We start from the raw sequence: 17,972 nt of genomic DNA on the forward strand, positions 1-17,972 counted from the left end.
GATGGAATCCTTTCATTCTATGTGGAATTATTTTATAATCTCCCATTAAATTTTTCAGCTTTATCGAAACCGGTTGATAAAAGATGTTTTTTATCCTCAAATCAACGTCCTGTTGTCTAGTACACACTTTGACAAGAATTTATTGAAAGGATAATAAAAATACATCATGTGATTTACGAATTATTTACCAAACATGGTCATTTCTGATAGCTTTCCTTTTTTATGTTTACCCTTTTATTATATAGTACACCTAACACTTCAAAGTCTTCGAAAATACGGTAAAACAATGTCAACAAGCAGTGATACAAGAAAGCTACAATAATGTTTTCTTGCTGGCTGACAAAGTTCTCTGATTGTTTTATATGAGAAAAAAATCACAGCTTGTTGAGAATCGATAGGATATAAGATAAGATAAGATAAGATAAATTTTATTTCCAATAGAGAAACCATTATATGCATAGTCAGTACATTGATTTTTTTTTATATCAAACAATTGCAATAGACAATACACAAGGAAATAAAAAAGAAATACAACTGTAAAAACATAAAATATAAATTGAGGTAATAATACATGTAGTCACGTTCACCAGTATGTTTACTGTTTATTGATCATGCACCAGAAGCAGCATCACATCCATTATAAAAATAGGTTTTGAGTCAAGTCCTTTCTCGTGGCTGATGCATATGAACAAGTAGTACTGTTGTTCATATGCAGGATTCACCAAGGGAAGATGTTTGAAGGACACTCAAGCCAATACACAGAAATATGAACACTTAATCATTTTATAACACAACCATAAACTAATACTCAAAGAAGAATTAAAAGATCAAATGAAGTATGCGACGTTGAAGAGCAAATCGAAAGGTTTTGTCAAATACAGCTTTGTTTGGACTTGTTTGTTTGCTTTTTGGCCTTGAATGTTTGTCCCTAATATTTTATTAACTACGCACTTGCATTCAGATATCGCCGATCAAATTTATTCGTTCATAGTGTATTAATTTACGTTTTTTGATTAAGTTAGGCCTGCCAATTGATATTTTATCGCGTGTTTTTCTATGTTGTGATGTTATGCTATTGTTTCAGAAAAAGGGAGAAGGTTTGGATCCATTAAAACGTTTAATCCCGCTGCAAATGTTTGCATCTGTCCTAAGTCGGGAATCTGATGTACAGTAGTTGTCGTTTGTTTATGTAATTTATACGTGTTTCTCGTTTCTCGTTTTTTATATAGATTAGACCGTTGGTTAAATCAAATAAAAACGTTGAACAGATGATAAAACTGAGAATAACAAAAAGTATAACCATGAAAGAGATTTAATTTTTTAAAATGCCTCATTGAAAATTCCGTAAAAAACAATATCAATATTTTATCACCAAAATTCTGTGCAATCTGGCTGGTGATACACTCGGACATCTACAATTCACCATTAAGAAGTTCGGTCAAGTGAAAATAATTACATTAGATGTATGTTTCATTATAGTACGTTATTCTGATTGGCTACACTACAATCTTGCGTTATGCCTTAGTCAATTTCATTACACAATAAAATTTATCATTCATGATGACACGAGGTCCCAAAAATGTACTTCGGTCAACGCCTTTATACCCTAATAATGTTACAAAAAGAAGCATTCAATTCTTAAGTAAAGTATAAAGCGATATCAATTTATGAATTAAATGCGTATTAATAAAATTAACAACAATTGTCGTTTGACTATAACAACTTGGGCACCCGCATACATGTTTAATCCATACACACTGCATTTGTGCCTTTTATAAGTAATAAGTCAGAAGCCTGTTGTTCATAGGTTGTCATTTTTTATTGTATATTTATTTCGTTATTTGTTTTATACAGACAGTAGTATTTTTTTCATTTGTTATTTCCGTATGTGTTATAGCTAACGTTAGAGTCTGGATTTTGTTGATTGTTTAGGGCACTACGGTGACATATAGTGTTATCAACTACGTCTATTAGTCTTAAACGGAGATTTGCTTCATTGGTAATAATACAACAACTTATTTAAATATTCAAGAAAAAACGGGTGTAACAACATTCCAGCAGGGCATGTATATGAAGTACGATATTCCAAATCTTTCGTTTTCTTTTATGATAGAAATAAACTCATCATAGATACCAGGACTGAAATTGTATATTTACGATGGACGCGCGTTTCGTCTACAAAAGAATCATCAGTGACGCTCAAATAAAAAAATGTTAAATGGCCAAATAAAGTACGAAGTTGAAGAGCATTGGGGACTAAAAATTCCTAAAAGTTCTGCCAATTACAGCTAAGGTAATTTATTCCTGAGGTAGAAAAGCCTTAGTATTTCAAAAATTCAAAGTTTTGTTAAAAGTTAATTTATAATTATGAAAGAGGGACGAAAGATACCAGAGGGCCAGTCAAACTCATAAATCGAGAATGAACTGACAACGCCATGGCTAAAAATGAAAAGGATAAACAGACAAACAACATTAGACATGACACAACATAGAAAACTTACGAATAAGCAACACGAACTCAACCAACCAAAAACTAGGGGTGATCTCATGTGCTCTGGAAGGGTAAGCAGATCCTTGCTCCACATGTGGCACCCGTCGTGTTGCTCATGTTATAACAAATCCGGTAAATAAACATATCAATGATAGCTTAAGTCAACAGGAAAGTGCTGACTACTGGGCTGGTGATACCCTCGGGTAATAAAGTTATTCAACAACGGATTCCATGCGGTTATGTTGAAGTTAGCAATTTTAAAAGTTTTTTGAACGCGAATCCATCAATTGATGGTTGATAGATGTAGATTATCTTTGTCACAATTGAACATGTATATGTTCTAATGTCATAATCATACTCCTTTAATTGTGTCATCACTGAATGAGATTTATCACAGAATATATACTTCCCATGAGCATTCTAACGCGTAGCAATAATACAGCAGGATATGCTTACCTTTCCTGAGTACATGATATCACCCCAACGTTTCCCGGGGTTTATATTGGGCAGTTTCAAGCATCCTATGATATATTTTATGGACTTGTTTGTATTTTTTCCGTTTTCGGTTTTTTTTTTACTATGACATTGCAAGTTACTTTTCGACTTATAGTTTTGAACATCTTCTTGGTATCTTTCCACTGATTTATACTTAATGGGTGTGTTTTAAGCTTGAAACAAAATGTCTTTCAACTCAAACCCTATCATAAGGATTAAAAGGTGAAAGAAACCCCGAAAAGAACTAAAAGTGTAGTCAAACACAAACAAGAAACATTTCTGAATTTTAAATAGTTTCTTAGTTTTATATCACAGCTGTTATTATTATGAAAGTTAATTCTGTGTTTTGATACCAACACCAAAGTACTGGGCCAATGTCAACTCAATCCGCATATTCACTTGTAATGACTGGTATTTATTCCGTCTTTTTCAACTTCATCTGTTAACATGTTTTTCTAGTTCAGACCAATTCGAAAACGCTTAAATCATCGTATTTTAGAACAAAGTCATATGCAATAGTAATTTAATTTGTTTCTTTTTTTCTGACAAATCACTTTACTCGTTGTTTTAAATGCAAAGAGGAATAACTCTGAATATCATGCTTCAATCTAATGTAGATAGGTTCTGGGTAACAAGGATTTGTTTGGTTTTTTTTATTACTGTTTTTAGGTTTACTTGAATTTTCTATCCCCAACATATATGGTCTTAGCAATTTTTTGGTTGGCTTGGGCTTGTAGAAATATTTTGTTTGAATGCTTTAAAAATCTGAAAACAAATCTTAATAGATTGCATGCATATAAATGCTCCTCTGGATTTAACTTAATCATGAACGATGAAAGCTGAATATTATAAGTAAAGAATGTGTAACAATCAATCGAAGCAGTTGAAGAGCTATGTCACAAAAAGGATCGAAAAAAGTAAAAAATAACTAAGATCAACAATTATTGCACATTTTTCATTTGACTGTCCAAATGTTTTATTCTAACGGTAATGGTGTGTTTTATGTGAATAAAACGGGCTTCTTATGTGTCCTGGTATTGCATTTAGTGTGTCAAGTTTTGTATGAAGCCCTTATCTGGATTTATATTTCATTAGTAACACTAAAACTGGAATGTTTTAAAGCCAAGGATATATACATGAATACATTAGTACAATGATTACATTCCAATATTTTACATTCATGAAAATTTTAGTAAATACAAATATGTGCACGATTGAGTTTAAATTTCAAAGAGGAATGCCGAACCTGATAATGTACATACGAGCAAGCAGTTGCTAAACTTATCATAATATATAGCACGGACATTTTCAATTCCATCCTTTTTAGTTAGAAGCTGACGCCCTTCTTTTCCATTAGATGAAATAACCACGATACTCTCAGTTCCAAGTGACGCTACGTAAACGTTATGTTGACTGTCAACAGCAATTCCTCGCGGTTTTTGGAGAACCTTTTCATCTTCATAAGTCCACAAACTGTTGCCATCCATATCGAAACATGTCACACTATTGGTCTTCCAGTTTGTATGATATATCTTGTCACCGAATGACGTAAGATAAGTATCAACAGTTATATTTGCTTTATGAATTGTGGAAATATGACCAGTGTCTAGGTGTAACACATGTATACCTTTTGCATAAACAGAAAAAATCAGTTTTCCATCGGCATGAGTTATTCCGTCGCATTGCCAGGTTGTGCCAATAGACTTCTTTATTTTCTTGGACAAAATATTTGCGAAAGCTATTTGTCCGCTACTTCCGGTTGTTATAGCGATTGTTTTATTGTCTATACACGCGACATCAAATGCAAACAAAGGTGACAGCAAAATTTCCCCACTTGATGTGCCAGTGCTATCCATTATTACTATACGATGATTGTATGTGCCATCTACAAAAGCAAATTTGCCATTGGGAAAAATGGCACAGCTGGTAATAGTATTTTTATTTGAGCCTGCTGGAACAATAAGAGTACGTTTTACTTTCGCCTTTACAGCAGGTTCAGATCGTGATTTTTGAATTTTTGACTCGGTGGTTTTACTTTTTTCATGTGTTACGTTCTTATCTTGATTATTTACCGAGAACAAACCCTTCGTAGAAATTCTTTCTTCTTGAATATCTCCAAATGTCTGTAAGTCAATTAAAAATAGTTTTATCTTTTCATTTACATTGCAATGGATATTGATTCTATCTAGCCGGGTATCCCCATATAATACCTGTAGATATTTCTTTTTATTTTCCACATCATCTTTCAATTCATTCATTCCAACAAATGCCTGAAAATCTGTGGCATGTTTTTTAATTGCATCAATGTTCTCTTGAATTTTCATAACTTTGTTCTTTCCGTCTGTGACCTCCGTTATAAAATCTTCAGATTGTTGAATGATTTTCTTTTCGATAGCCTCCAATTCATCTTGTAACTTTCTCTCAAGTTTATCAAAGAGATTTACCAACTTTTCTCGAATTTCTTTGATCTCGCTTTGAAATTTCATTTTACTCTCATGAATAGTTTTCAAATTTGTTTCTTTATCTTTTAGGATTTTGTCCATATTATGTTGGATATTTTCGATTGTTGAGGACATTTCTGAAAATGCGGAGGACTTTTTTACTCCGTGTACAATGTCACTAATTAAAGATAAGCCTTTGCAGTTTTTGTGCTCGGTATCTGAGGATATTTTACAACATGGAGTCTTATGTACAGGACAAAAGTAATCATACTTTTCATCATGTTCTTTACAATAGTGCTTTTTCTCATGAATGAAAGCCGGAAGTTTTTCATAGTCATCGATAGTAATGATGCCATGTTTTCTGGACGTTTTTGAATGAGTATGATGGGTATAGCAATCAGCACACAGCCCTTCTTCACATTCGGAACACCAATGCGCTGCCGGATTTTCATTTTTCCTATACTTGCATGTGTCACAAGGCAGTACAGTTGTCGAAGACATCTTAACTGAAATACAAAATGATAATTAGTCAATGAGGTTGTATTTTTAAGTGTTTGTTTCAACTTTTAAAAATAAAAGGGAAAGCGGTAAAATGGTTACTGCTCCTTCAGAAAACCATAAGAAGACAGGAATCCCTTAATCACGATTGAAAAGCAGATTTCAAGTTAAATGAAACCAAACGTTTAAACTCTTTATCTTACATATTAGAAATGGTCCTCACTATGTGTCTTTATCATTTTTTTTATTATTATTTTAAAATTTGATGATAGATTAAAAAAAAACCAACAAAATAACAATATTTACCTCCTCATTCTCTGTATGTCCTTTATAAAATGGACAACATATCGTATGGTTTAAAATACTAAAAGTTTTTATAAAAACTGGTAATACAAAAGGACGTATGTCAACCAGTTCATTAAACTCACTAATAGACAAAAGCTTTTGTAATTTTATATAATTTAAAAAAAACTTATTTGTTTAAAGTTTATACTATTTTGTTATATTTAATTTTTAATATTTTGACATTCCTTTTATAAAGTTTCGTTCTTCGTATACTTTTGACTGTTCCAGTAATACGATCGGGCTTATTTGTCTGTCTGAAGTTAAATGATGGCTTTGATTATGTCTTAATGTTTCGTCTATTAATGAACGATCATCTTATGATTTTTCTAGAGCAATTACGAGCTTGATATTTTATTAAAAGACACTTATTTTACTTGAAATTTAAAGAGTTGAACGTTAAGGCAACAAAATTTAACCGATGTTTAAATCTCGAAACTCGATTAAGAATGGACAAACCCAGGTGAAAAACAAAAACTGAATATTTTTTACTGACAAATAAAATTTACCATGAAGAACAAAACTAAATATAAGGATAGATCAAACACATTTTTTTAGAATTTCGGTATTTCATAAAGCAAGTGTCATCTTGTTCCATATTTGTTATTATCATTTTTTGGGAGTTTGAGTGTTCCGGAAAGGTAAATCCAGAAAACCGCAAACTTTATAAAGTATTTCATTTTCTAGCACTCGGTCGATATCGCTGCTGGTTATCAATCTCTCAAGAATTTATTCTTTTATACTAACAGTTGGCTTAAACTTTGAGCTATACACCCTTCAAAATTCATCTGTATAAAAGAAAGGCTAAAAATATCAAAGAGATCTTCAAACTCATAAGTGAAAAATAAACTGACGTCATGGCTAAATAGAAAAAGACCAACTGACAGACAGAACACATTCACAAATCACGACATAGAAAATCAAAGCCTTAGCAACACGAACCCCACGAACAATAAGGGGGTGATCACAGGTGCTCCGGAAGGGTAAACAGATCATGGTCTACATGTGGCATGTTGCTCATGTAAATACAAAATCCGGTAATAAGTTTAATCTGTAGGTCTTATTCGGGAAAATGGGACGGGATTGAAGCATATCTGTCGTCATCTGTGAAATAGATATTCAATAACGGTCAACAAACTCGTGATTGAGTCAGTAAATTTACAAAAGGATGATTTCAACATCACTATTTGGAAATCATGGTTTAGAAACTTCCATGTGAGCAGAAATCTCTTTCAAGGAAATCATGATATGAAATACAAGCCTAAGAATATCGAATTAACTAGGAGATATATACTTCGTATGCAGGTTTGTCTGGAACGCTGCTTCATAGAAAAAAGAAAGTTCACAATTTGGAAGCAGAAATCTCATTTGTCGTAAAAAAGTCAATCGACCCTCATGGTCATTTCCTAGATGTAATACAAGTTATGAGACAGACACAACTGTTGCATCTTTATCTCAAGTTCAATAGGATAGATGCGTTCAACATTGTCGTCAGATTTTGAATTTTTGAGAGAACATCATCTATATAACGGACAGTATAGTTAAAGTATACTTTTTGTCTGTTTTCCTAAGATCTTCCTGAATGGAAACAATCTCATACGAGTAAAGAAACAAGTCGACAAGAATAGAATCACAGTTGAATAGGATCACAGTTGGTTCCCATTTGAACGCCGATTGTTTGTTGAAAACACGTCATCAAAACGTAAAAATATGTTGTAAATCAAGAAATCAAGCATCTTGATAATGTCTGTTGCAGAGAATTTTCTGTTGGAATCAGAGTGATTTGTTTTACAAGGCACGAATTATTCCTCCCGAAGATACTTGTATCTACGTTGGCGATTCTTTTTTATGAAACAAAACTGGACCAAGTCTATCAATTTGTCCTTAAAATTTGAATGGAATACTTGTGCAAAGTGTAGAAAAGTCAAATGCTTTAATACTATTGCAAGAGAGAAGAGTCTTAGATTGTATGTACTCAAACAGAGCTTCATAATTTTCAGTATTCTCATCTGATTTACGCCACCGCTAGAATTGGTCGATTCACAATCACTTCAAAGCCAGGCTTTGATTGCTGATAAATTTTATGTTAAAGATTTTTCGTGGAGCACTTGGAAGACCCAGCTATATAACAGTGTTTGTCAGGACACTTATAATGTAGTTTTTTTAATTTACTGTTTGCAAAAGTATGCATTGTTCGAAATACTATGGATTTTCTTATCCCAGGCGTAGATTACCGTAGTCGTTTTTGGCACAACAGTTATGGAAATTGGGGTACTCAATCTGAGCGTCACTGATGAGTCGTGCTGCTTTAATTTTCTATGTTGTGTCTTCTGTAATATTATTTGTCTGTTTGTCTTGTGATTTTAGCCATGGCGTTGTCAGTTCATTTTCAATCTATGCATGAGTTTGACTACTAGTATTCCTCTGGTTTCTTTCGTACCTCTTTTATGAAGACAAAACACGCGTCTGGCGTATTGAATTATAAGCCTGTTACCTTTGATAACTATTATGTAGTTAATGTATTTTACACAGTGAAGAACAATCCAGTTCTTCATTTATGGTTGAAATTCTGAAGGAACATAGAACAGACCTTTGACTATCTAGAATGTCCTCCTTGGTAAGTGTCGTGGGGGTATATGCTGAGTTTCAAAGTGAATTGTCAATACCTAATTCATTTATCAATTTATCGTGTATGTAATCTGATTTTCACACACAAACGATATTGTATGGTACTTTATCAGCGGGGATAATAACATATTTGTCATGAGTCATGACAAGACATGTATTTTGCATATATTTATATTCTTTCTCACATGTTACCCATTGCCTTGCATAATCCTCAACTGATTTCATCACTATTTTGAATTTGTGTTTCCTATTGATTGATTTCGGCTCAAGATATTTCGGCCTTTGGATAACACATTTCGAAGAGAAGTGTTTATTGACACCGTTTAGTTCATCATTAATAACGTGGTCTGTCAGATCATTTATGAATGTGGAACTAGTACAGGTACAATCAGGAGGTTAATAATTGAGATCCTGCAACACGTGTTTGTAATTGAACATTTTAAAGCAAATTGGTTTGGTACAGGTTTAAGAAATGTACATACTGTTTTTTTAAAATTGGGAGGTATTTTCCGGATGAACTGATTTATGATGAAGGATATCGCATAAGTTTTCTATTTTGTGTTATGTGTAATGATAGATCCGTGTTTTACTTGCTCGGATACTAATAAATAATAACTATATTTTTGTAACTATTTTCTATTCACAAAACTACATCTATATATTTACGCTACAAATCTACAACTCTCAGTTTATCGCTTCACGTGCGGATCTTATCTATATTCATGCATATTCATTAGCTATGCCGGTAGGCGTGTCAAAATCGTATCATACGCGATAATGACCAGCCAGTACACACTGTAATGATTTCATTAACCAGTATTAAAAAGATAAACATAACAGTAAGGTTGTTTATCTGCTTGTCTTTTTTCTCTTTTAACCATGACAACATATAAAAAAAACCTTCTTACCCAGATTCATTTAATTCTTTGAAGGTTTTACACAGTTGTTAATGTCGAAAATCTAAATGTTAACTGCAAAAAAAATATCAATAACAAAACTTTTTATTAGTTAAATAAAGGCAACAGTAGTATCCCGCTGATCAATAGTCTTTGAGCGATTAAGCGAAAACAAATCAAGGTTACAAACCAAAACCGAGGAAAACACATCAACATTAAGGGGGAAACAACGGAACAAAAGAAACGCTGAACTGCTAAAACACCATCATACATAGAAACGGACTATTTGAAAACAACTGCCATATTCCTAAAAAACTTTAACCTTAGATTAATTTAATCTTTAAATGTTAAATAGAAAAAGGTCCACAGATTTGTTTTCCTCTAAATGTAAGAGTTGGTACTGTCTATTCATTTTGAAGAAAGCGTGTTTTCATGTTTCATTGAATGCCATAAATGTATAAAAAGTTATTGATGTTTATTGAAATTTTAATCATAAACTGAACCTAAATGTTGATGAGGTAATAGACAATGGAACGTAGGATCGCTATATCATACGAAAAATAAAATCAACTACAAAATTAACAGTGACTTTATTGATGGCGACAACTTTTAATTGTTGATGACAATCTTGAACATATTAACACACATATAGATTGCTTACAATTTAGGTATGAAAAATAGTACATATATAATTAATACTTTTGGTTTTTTTCTTCAAGTGATTTCTTCTATTAAGTATTTCTTTTGTATTATTTCAATACTGTTTCATTTTAAAATATGCATTCACAGTTCGGGTTCAAAGATAAAGAGGCTATGTTGAGGACAAAATCATATATCCTGAAGATGTTTACTGTACAATTGTATATGAAAATCAACTATAAACACCCTATTGCATTTGACAACTGTTGGTCTGCTATATTTAAATTTTTAAATGGCAAAAAAATGAGAAGCTGAGATCAAGGTCAAATGTAGTTATGAGAAACTCAACCAACACAAATTGTTTAATATATCATGTTTACTATCCGAGATGCACCTTATAAATATTTTAAACGTGACCACTGTTGCATGAAAACGAGGTCCATATTTCATATGTTAGACTGACATATGCATTTTGTCATGAAAACAAATTCATGTATTGTTGACCTTCATAATCCTGAAAACTTCACCAACTGCTGGAATGCAAAATAATGCCAAGGCCATATGACATATGTCAATCAGACATACTTTTAGCAACCAATCAATACGTTTGGATAAAATATTGTTGAGCCATCATTTATAATTACTAATGAAAAGACCTCATCCTGTTTCTAGTGTTTATCTATTAAAAAAAGTATGTTTGATTATGATGACTGTGATCGTTTTCTTTAGTTTTTAGTTTTGTCTAGTAATTGCTAGTAATACAACATCTTGCTAACTTATAAATATAAGATCATATAATGTCATACATGTTTTCAAATGAAAATAAATAAAATGATTAATGAATTCATGTTAAAATGCTGGACAACAATCAAAAGAACTTTTAAAAATAAATATATATAATCTTTCGTGCAATTTCTATTGAATTCCAACAAAATAGAAGTCTCTGAATCATGACATACCCTCTCCAATAATCACAAATAGCTGCTATCATCTAGACATAAATAGACCTCAGGAGTAGGACATCATAAAAAAAAATATATAACTATCCTCAAATAAATGTTAACATTAGTTACAATAACTGTTTTGTTTTTATGAAATTGAGGTCATAATATACATAGGTTAACACTACTACACACAGAATGAATCATATAAAAATAATAACACAATCACATTGCGCAAAGGAACCTTCAATCACTTACTGAACTTCTTATTTTCTGCTCCATTATATCAGCTAAAGAATCAGCAACATCTAAAAAAACCATATATAACAATATTATTTTGAAATATAACAATACATCACGGGTGAGGGATTTTCTCGTTGTGTTGAAGACCCAATGGTGCCCTCGTGTTGTTTTCTATTCTTTGGTCGGGTTGTTGTCTCTTTAAAACATTCCGTTTCCATCCTCAATTTTGTAAATATGAATTTGAGAACTGTAAAATCAGAAATCATTAAGTTCATTTGTCATTGTAATATTCTTAAAGAGATTAATTATTATGGTTTCAGTAAAATTTGCATACAGATAAATGTGTCAGAAATCTGACAGCAAGATCTCGTTATTGCGATACTCATTCATTCCCATTATTTACATCAATAAAAAAAACCTTGCATTAATCTCAGAATTTACAGTATAAAACTTCAAAGTGTATCTATATTTACTAGTTATTTCATGTAACAAACATTAATACTCTTCCTCAACATTAAACCTGTTTAATACAAAACTGAGCCAAAATATCTTTCATATATATAGGAAATTAAAAGTGTACTACAACTAACTAAGACTGGTGACATAGGAATAGGTCTTGCCTGTTCGCAATGTTGTTAGTATAATGCAGATGTTGAAATTAAAATGGCAACATATAATTTACACTATGGAATACATTCACGAATAAGGACATTGAGGCATACATTTTCCATGAAAATAAGATTTACTAATGGTGATTCAACTTGAAATGGCCTAGTCAGAAGATTAAACATGTAAATTATGAAACTATGGGAGGATTTCAAAGCCAATAGACCAAATAAAGTCCATGGTAATGGGATTGGTTGTCACGTATGGCAAACCAACTGCACACCAAATAAAATTATCTACAATTTAATGGTTTCCCTGACAGTGACCTGATCAACCTTTAACATGCAAACTAAGAAACAGTTTCAAAGTCAATAGACCATGACTGGCAGAGGTCAAATAATCTCCATTGGAATGAGATTGGTCAATGCTCATTCAACTGCATACCAAATACCATTTAGTAACCCCTTGTGGTTCCCCTTAAAGAGACACAATCAAAAACTGTTTCGCCGCGATATAGCCTTTTGTTCTGATGCTGTGTAAAGCAAACAACAATAAATCAATCAAAAACTTTAACAAGTAAACTAGATTGAAGACCCATTGGTGGCCTTCGGCTGTTGTCTGCTCTATGGTCGGGTTGTTGTCGCTTTGACACATTCCCTATTTTCTTTCTCAATTTTATTTTAAACATTGATGGCTCATCAGCATTTACTACTTAAAGTTTGTCCTTTAGAATTACCAACATTTTGTCTACAGTGAGAGAGGTTACAGAATTACTGATCCTGTTTACTCACATAGAAGCATTTACCATACTCTTAATAATATTCAACTTGAACGATATTCAAGATCTGAAGCAACTACTTTTAATTTTTTAAACGTCATGTGTGTGTTAATCAGCCAGAGTTTATCTCCTCTGCTTTCTAAAAAAACCATTGGAAGATACCAAGAAGCAAAAGTAAAATACTCTTTTTCAACTTAACAAATAATGCAAGCTGGTCTATAGATATATTCTAGGTGCTAACGTTGTGAATTTTTCTTATCTACTTTTGTACTGTTGTGTTCTTTTTGTCGTATGACTCTTGCCTTATTTCAGTATTTGTGCATTTCATTTTCAGGTTTTAGGGCTTTAAGTTTTCGTGATGCAAATAAACTCACCATAGATACCAGGATTGAACCCTCTTATTAGTATTTTAATTTTAATTTGTATGTCATCTGGAAAGTGCGTATATGTACTCCATACAGTGCTCTATCATACTTACTATCAACTTAAGAAAAAAAACTACATTTGTTTGGCGTATTTGTTAGATTTAATTGTAAGCTTGTTTGGGTATTAAATATAGCAGTTGTATATCTCTGATGTATGTTACCACTATTTTGCCTGTTTGATCCCAATAACTGTTGCACGTGAGAAAAAATTATGTCTGCTTTACAGTTTGCGTTGATCACATAAATTTGGCAATATAATGGAACAACATACAACTGTCACACAAGTGGGAGGTTCAGCTGGCTATAAAACAAGATTTAACATACCACATTCTTCGGGAAATGCCTGTACCAAGTCAAGAATTTAACAGCTGTTGTCTAATTGTTCCATCGCTTGATATTGCCAAGCGTTTGGTGCTGTTAGGTATTATGGACTTCCACTTTTTTCATTTACCTTACAGTTCGATAGTTTTATCAAAATATACTTTTACAGGACATTCATATGTTTTCAATGATGGTTTTAGAAGACAACAGGAAGAAACCTCAAGTATAGTTTGACTATAAGACATTTATACAGTCTTCCCTTTAATTACTGTACACAAATGTTATTTGGCTTTCATTTAAATTTCGACATTTGGGAAAAATTACAATGACATCAAAACTCCTAGCTCCACAATAGATTATCATTAAACTCCATCCGATAACTAAAAAAAGGTACAATAGCCATTACAAATTCAAAGTTTTTAAAGGATATTGTGGATTCATTATTATTCGAGGGATACTAATTACCGTTGATTTCGATGTAACATATAAACCACGAAATTAAATGGTCAACGAAAAACAAATTTTCTGTATTCTCGTATGCAGACTTTGACAAAACAATGAAATCAAATATCCATGAGAATGCAAGTTAACATCAATGCACGAAAATTGGTACACACGAAAATAAGAATCCATAATACTGCCAGTTTGTAAATTGCAAGAACATTTCTCGGGCAGGTGCAATTGAAACACAATTCTGTATTGTCTTGTTAAGCATAGGAACCATGGGTGTAATATGGACTACCTACCATCAAAGTAAATAAATTCACAATATGGAGCCTGGTCTGGAACAGCATTTGTCATCAATTGACTAACGATTTCATAAAATCTTTCAGCCTCAGAGCCCATAGTCTCTGAAGTTACCCCAGCAATATTCCATGTTTTCATTTCTTCTAAGCAAGTCACTGGTGCTGCATACTGTCCAACAAAATATAATCCCTGAATACAGAAGTAATTTAGTAGTAAGAACGAATAAAATAAAAGTAAGACAATAAATACATTGTCAACGCATATCATAACATATAAACCCCAAGGAAATAACTAGTGTTCAATAACATACAAACAATTTGTTAAGAAGCAATAAAAAGCATTTACATTAATTAATAAGATATTATAGCACTCTGATAATTTATCATCCATGTAACAAGACAAGGTTATATGCAATCAGTAACGCTTTGTTTCAACAAATATTACAAAAAAAACACCGTAGGCAACTACTGTTTATAAAAGTTTACTCGTCATATTATTGATTTCTGAATTTAACCGTAACTAATTCTATTATTTTCTACGAATTCTGAATCACTCCCAACAGATATTTGAGTGCTTTGCAGAAATGTTAGAAACCTAGAAAAAGTGAGGTGCTTCATAAGATGGAAATTAGATTCCAATAAGTACAGCAGTGTTCTCAAGAATAACATTTTGTTTCAAAATTGGAAGGACAACTGATTACGAGTAACTGCTATACAATGAACTGTGAGCTTAATATTTGTTTTATCATACCATGTCCACTGAAGAATTATGTGCTCTAATCTTGTAAATATTACAGGAAAATGACCGTCCTCTTCCAAAGGGAAATACAGCTGCAGTTTTTGCAAAATCGATAATCCTTTGTGTATCCTTTCTTTTGTCCTTCAAAACATTTCCAGCACTACAGCTTTTAGGAATAACAATGTACAGCTTGTGTGGACAAATACCATTACTTATGCCCTTTTCTTTTAAGGCTTCATCAATTCCATTGAGAACATCTGTTACAAAATATATAGTAGTCTTCAATTAATACTTTACTGTGGAAGAATTCCTTTTTTTTAGTATACATGTATATATAAATTTAGACAATCATCAGCATTTGTGCTACATTTTAGAAAAACTGCACCTTTCATAATCCAATCTAGTAATTAGGGTTCATTAACAAAGGAAAAATGAATGTATACCATTTTGGCTCTTGAAATTGCATCAACATCATTTAAATGTTACTATAATTAGCTGTCATTAGCATGCTGTATTTGAAAAGAATTGCCATTTTAAATATATTTTTTTAGTAAAACTTTAATCAGTCTTAGCCAGCCATTTTTTTTAAGTCACTATGAAAATGACGTCATAAAAAATAGACATATATACCAGAAAGAAATTTCTGAACGTAAGTAATCTAGAATTATTAAGCTTTATAAAAAAAAAAACTAGATGTATCAAAGCGACACGAATGACTCCGTCTCCAAAAATTGAAAAATCTGCAATTTCAATAACACATGAGGACACAAACATGATGGTAGTCTCACATATAAAAAATCAGCTAAAAATCTGGAGGCGTATAGAAAAAAATTCTGTATAACTTGGATTTTCAACAAATTTCAAAGTTGTAAACACTTATGGTGACTTGAGAAACACCAATACCACTCAGATTACAATTCTACCTTGACAGGTAAGTTTGTATCTAGCCTATAAAATACTTATTTAGCCTTGAGAATTGAAAGGTCAGTTTATCCCATGCATACAAAAGAAGTTTACCTATGAGGGTCAGAATGGGGTTTACAGAATAGAGAATACATGTAATAGCAACAAAAAATAATAGAGAATAGAGAAAATGAACATCAAAATAAAGAATAGAGAATAATTTACTGCAGTGCAAAAGTATAAAGAATAACTGTGCATAATAAAAAGGTAACTTAGGTAACTGTAAGGCATACTGATAATATAATCATGATCAATGAACATAATTGATAAATAATCTTGTAACAGAAAGACTAAATAGTAAAATCATTTTCATGAGAATTTTACAGAATGAGAGTTTTTTCAAGGCTATTAAAAGAAAATGCCCTAAAACTAAAAGAATACAGATATTAAAAAACTCATCCAGGTCCTCATGTTATTTACCTTGTCAAAATATAGGCCACACCATTGTTATTCCAAGAATAATCTACACATCTAGTCAAACTGGTTTTAAACTAGAGATATAGTCAAACTGGTTTGGTATAACTGACAGTTTGCTCCTGCCCTAGATGTCTATTTCACACTGACCTTATGTGTTTGTGCTTAGAGTACATTGTACTGTCATATTTATTGATTTTTTGTTGGGACATGATCTAAACCTGCAAAACAGTGGCTTGAGATTTCAATTTAAAAGGAATCAATAAAATCTTAAAAGTTTATTCTATATGAACTGATTTTAGTATAATAAATTAATATTTGGAATTTCATATCCTGATTGATGATTTTTTTTGGGACCAAGATGTTTTCTTCATTCTAATTCACATTATAATTATTTAACCTTCAATTCACATTAAAAGATAAAAAAAAAAAATCAGCTCTCGTTTAGAATATTTTGCAACTAAATTATAATCCTTTAGAATTTGGTGTAAACAAAAAACAAGAGAACCTGCAAGCAGAGTCTATTTCTATAAAGCCGATAGTTTTTTTATATCTGAAAAGAAAACTAACACGTAAAAAAAAGGCCGAAAGTAACCCCTAAATTTCAACATTAACATATTTTGAACAATTGAATCAAGATGTACAAAGTTTAAGCATTGGTCAGAATATAGGGTTCTTTTGTACTTTAACAATATCACAATAACAATAAAGTGACCTTAATTTTGGACAAGGTAAATGGCATGAAGCCAATTTTACCAACTTCTTTTGTATGAATGGGATAAACTGACCTTTCAATTCTCAAGGCTAAATAAGTATTTTATAGGCTAGATACAAACTTACCTGTCAAGGTAGAATTGTAATCTGAGTGATATCGGTGTTTCTCAAGTCACCATAATCAGCGGAGCGGAACTAAACTTGCACTCGATCTGTAACTTATCGTGGTTAACTCACATATCAAATATCAGCCAAATATTTAATGGCGTTTAGAAAAAAATCTGTATAACTGTGATTTTCAACAATTTATCAAAGTCCAAAGACCGTAATTACAGCAAAAATTAGCTGAGCGGAACGAAATTTAAACTTGATCAGTAAGTCATCATGGGTAACTCACCTATGAAAATTAGCCCAATATCTGAAGGCGTTTAGAAAAAGTCCGTATAACTGTGATTTTCAACAATTTATCAAAGTCCAAAGCCCGTAATTTCAGCAAAAATTAGCTGAGTGGAACGAAATTTAACCTTGATTTGTAACTCATCGTGGTTAACTCACATACCAAAAAGCAGCCTAATATCTGAAGGCGTTTAGAATTTTTTTTTAGGTATAACTGTGATTTTCAACAATTTATCAAAGTCCAAAGCCCATAATT

General features: G+C 31.9%; 2 protein-coding genes across 5 annotated transcripts in view; both read right to left on the reverse strand.

Moving 5' to 3' along the window:
* Window positions 1-4,098: 4,098 nt before the first annotated feature.
* Window positions 4,099-6,303, reverse strand: LOC139516795 (uncharacterized). The gene is made up of 2 exons (XM_071307102.1): window positions 6,232-6,303; window positions 4,099-5,933 (listed from the first exon to the last, which is right to left on the reverse strand). Exon 2 carries the CDS (start codon window positions 5,926-5,928, stop codon window positions 4,207-4,209), a length of 1,722 nt encoding a protein of 573 aa, XP_071163203.1. The 5' UTR covers window positions 5,929-5,933; window positions 6,232-6,303; the 3' UTR covers window positions 4,099-4,206.
* A 4,059-nt stretch (window positions 6,304-10,362) lies between these two features.
* The window catches only part of LOC139516796 (uncharacterized), a 55,056-nt gene continuing 47,446 nt past the window's right edge, over window positions 10,363-17,972 (reverse strand). For all 4 annotated transcript variants that reach the window (XM_071307105.1, XM_071307103.1, XM_071307106.1 and 1 more), the window contains exons 10-12: window positions 15,242-15,486; window positions 14,491-14,680; window positions 10,363-11,679 (exon numbers count right to left, since the gene is read on the reverse strand). In XM_071307105.1, the coding sequence (XP_071163206.1) occupies window positions 11,618-11,679; window positions 14,491-14,680; window positions 15,242-15,486 (497 nt within the window). In that variant the 3' untranslated portion in view covers window positions 10,363-11,617. The remainder of the gene's footprint in view (window positions 11,680-14,490; window positions 14,681-15,241; window positions 15,487-17,972) is intronic.

Source organism: Mytilus edulis, chromosome 3 (genome assembly GCF_963676685.1).
Source record: "Mytilus edulis chromosome 3, xbMytEdul2.2, whole genome shotgun sequence".
Classification (NCBI taxonomy): Eukaryota; Metazoa; Mollusca; class Bivalvia; order Mytilida; family Mytilidae; genus Mytilus; species Mytilus edulis.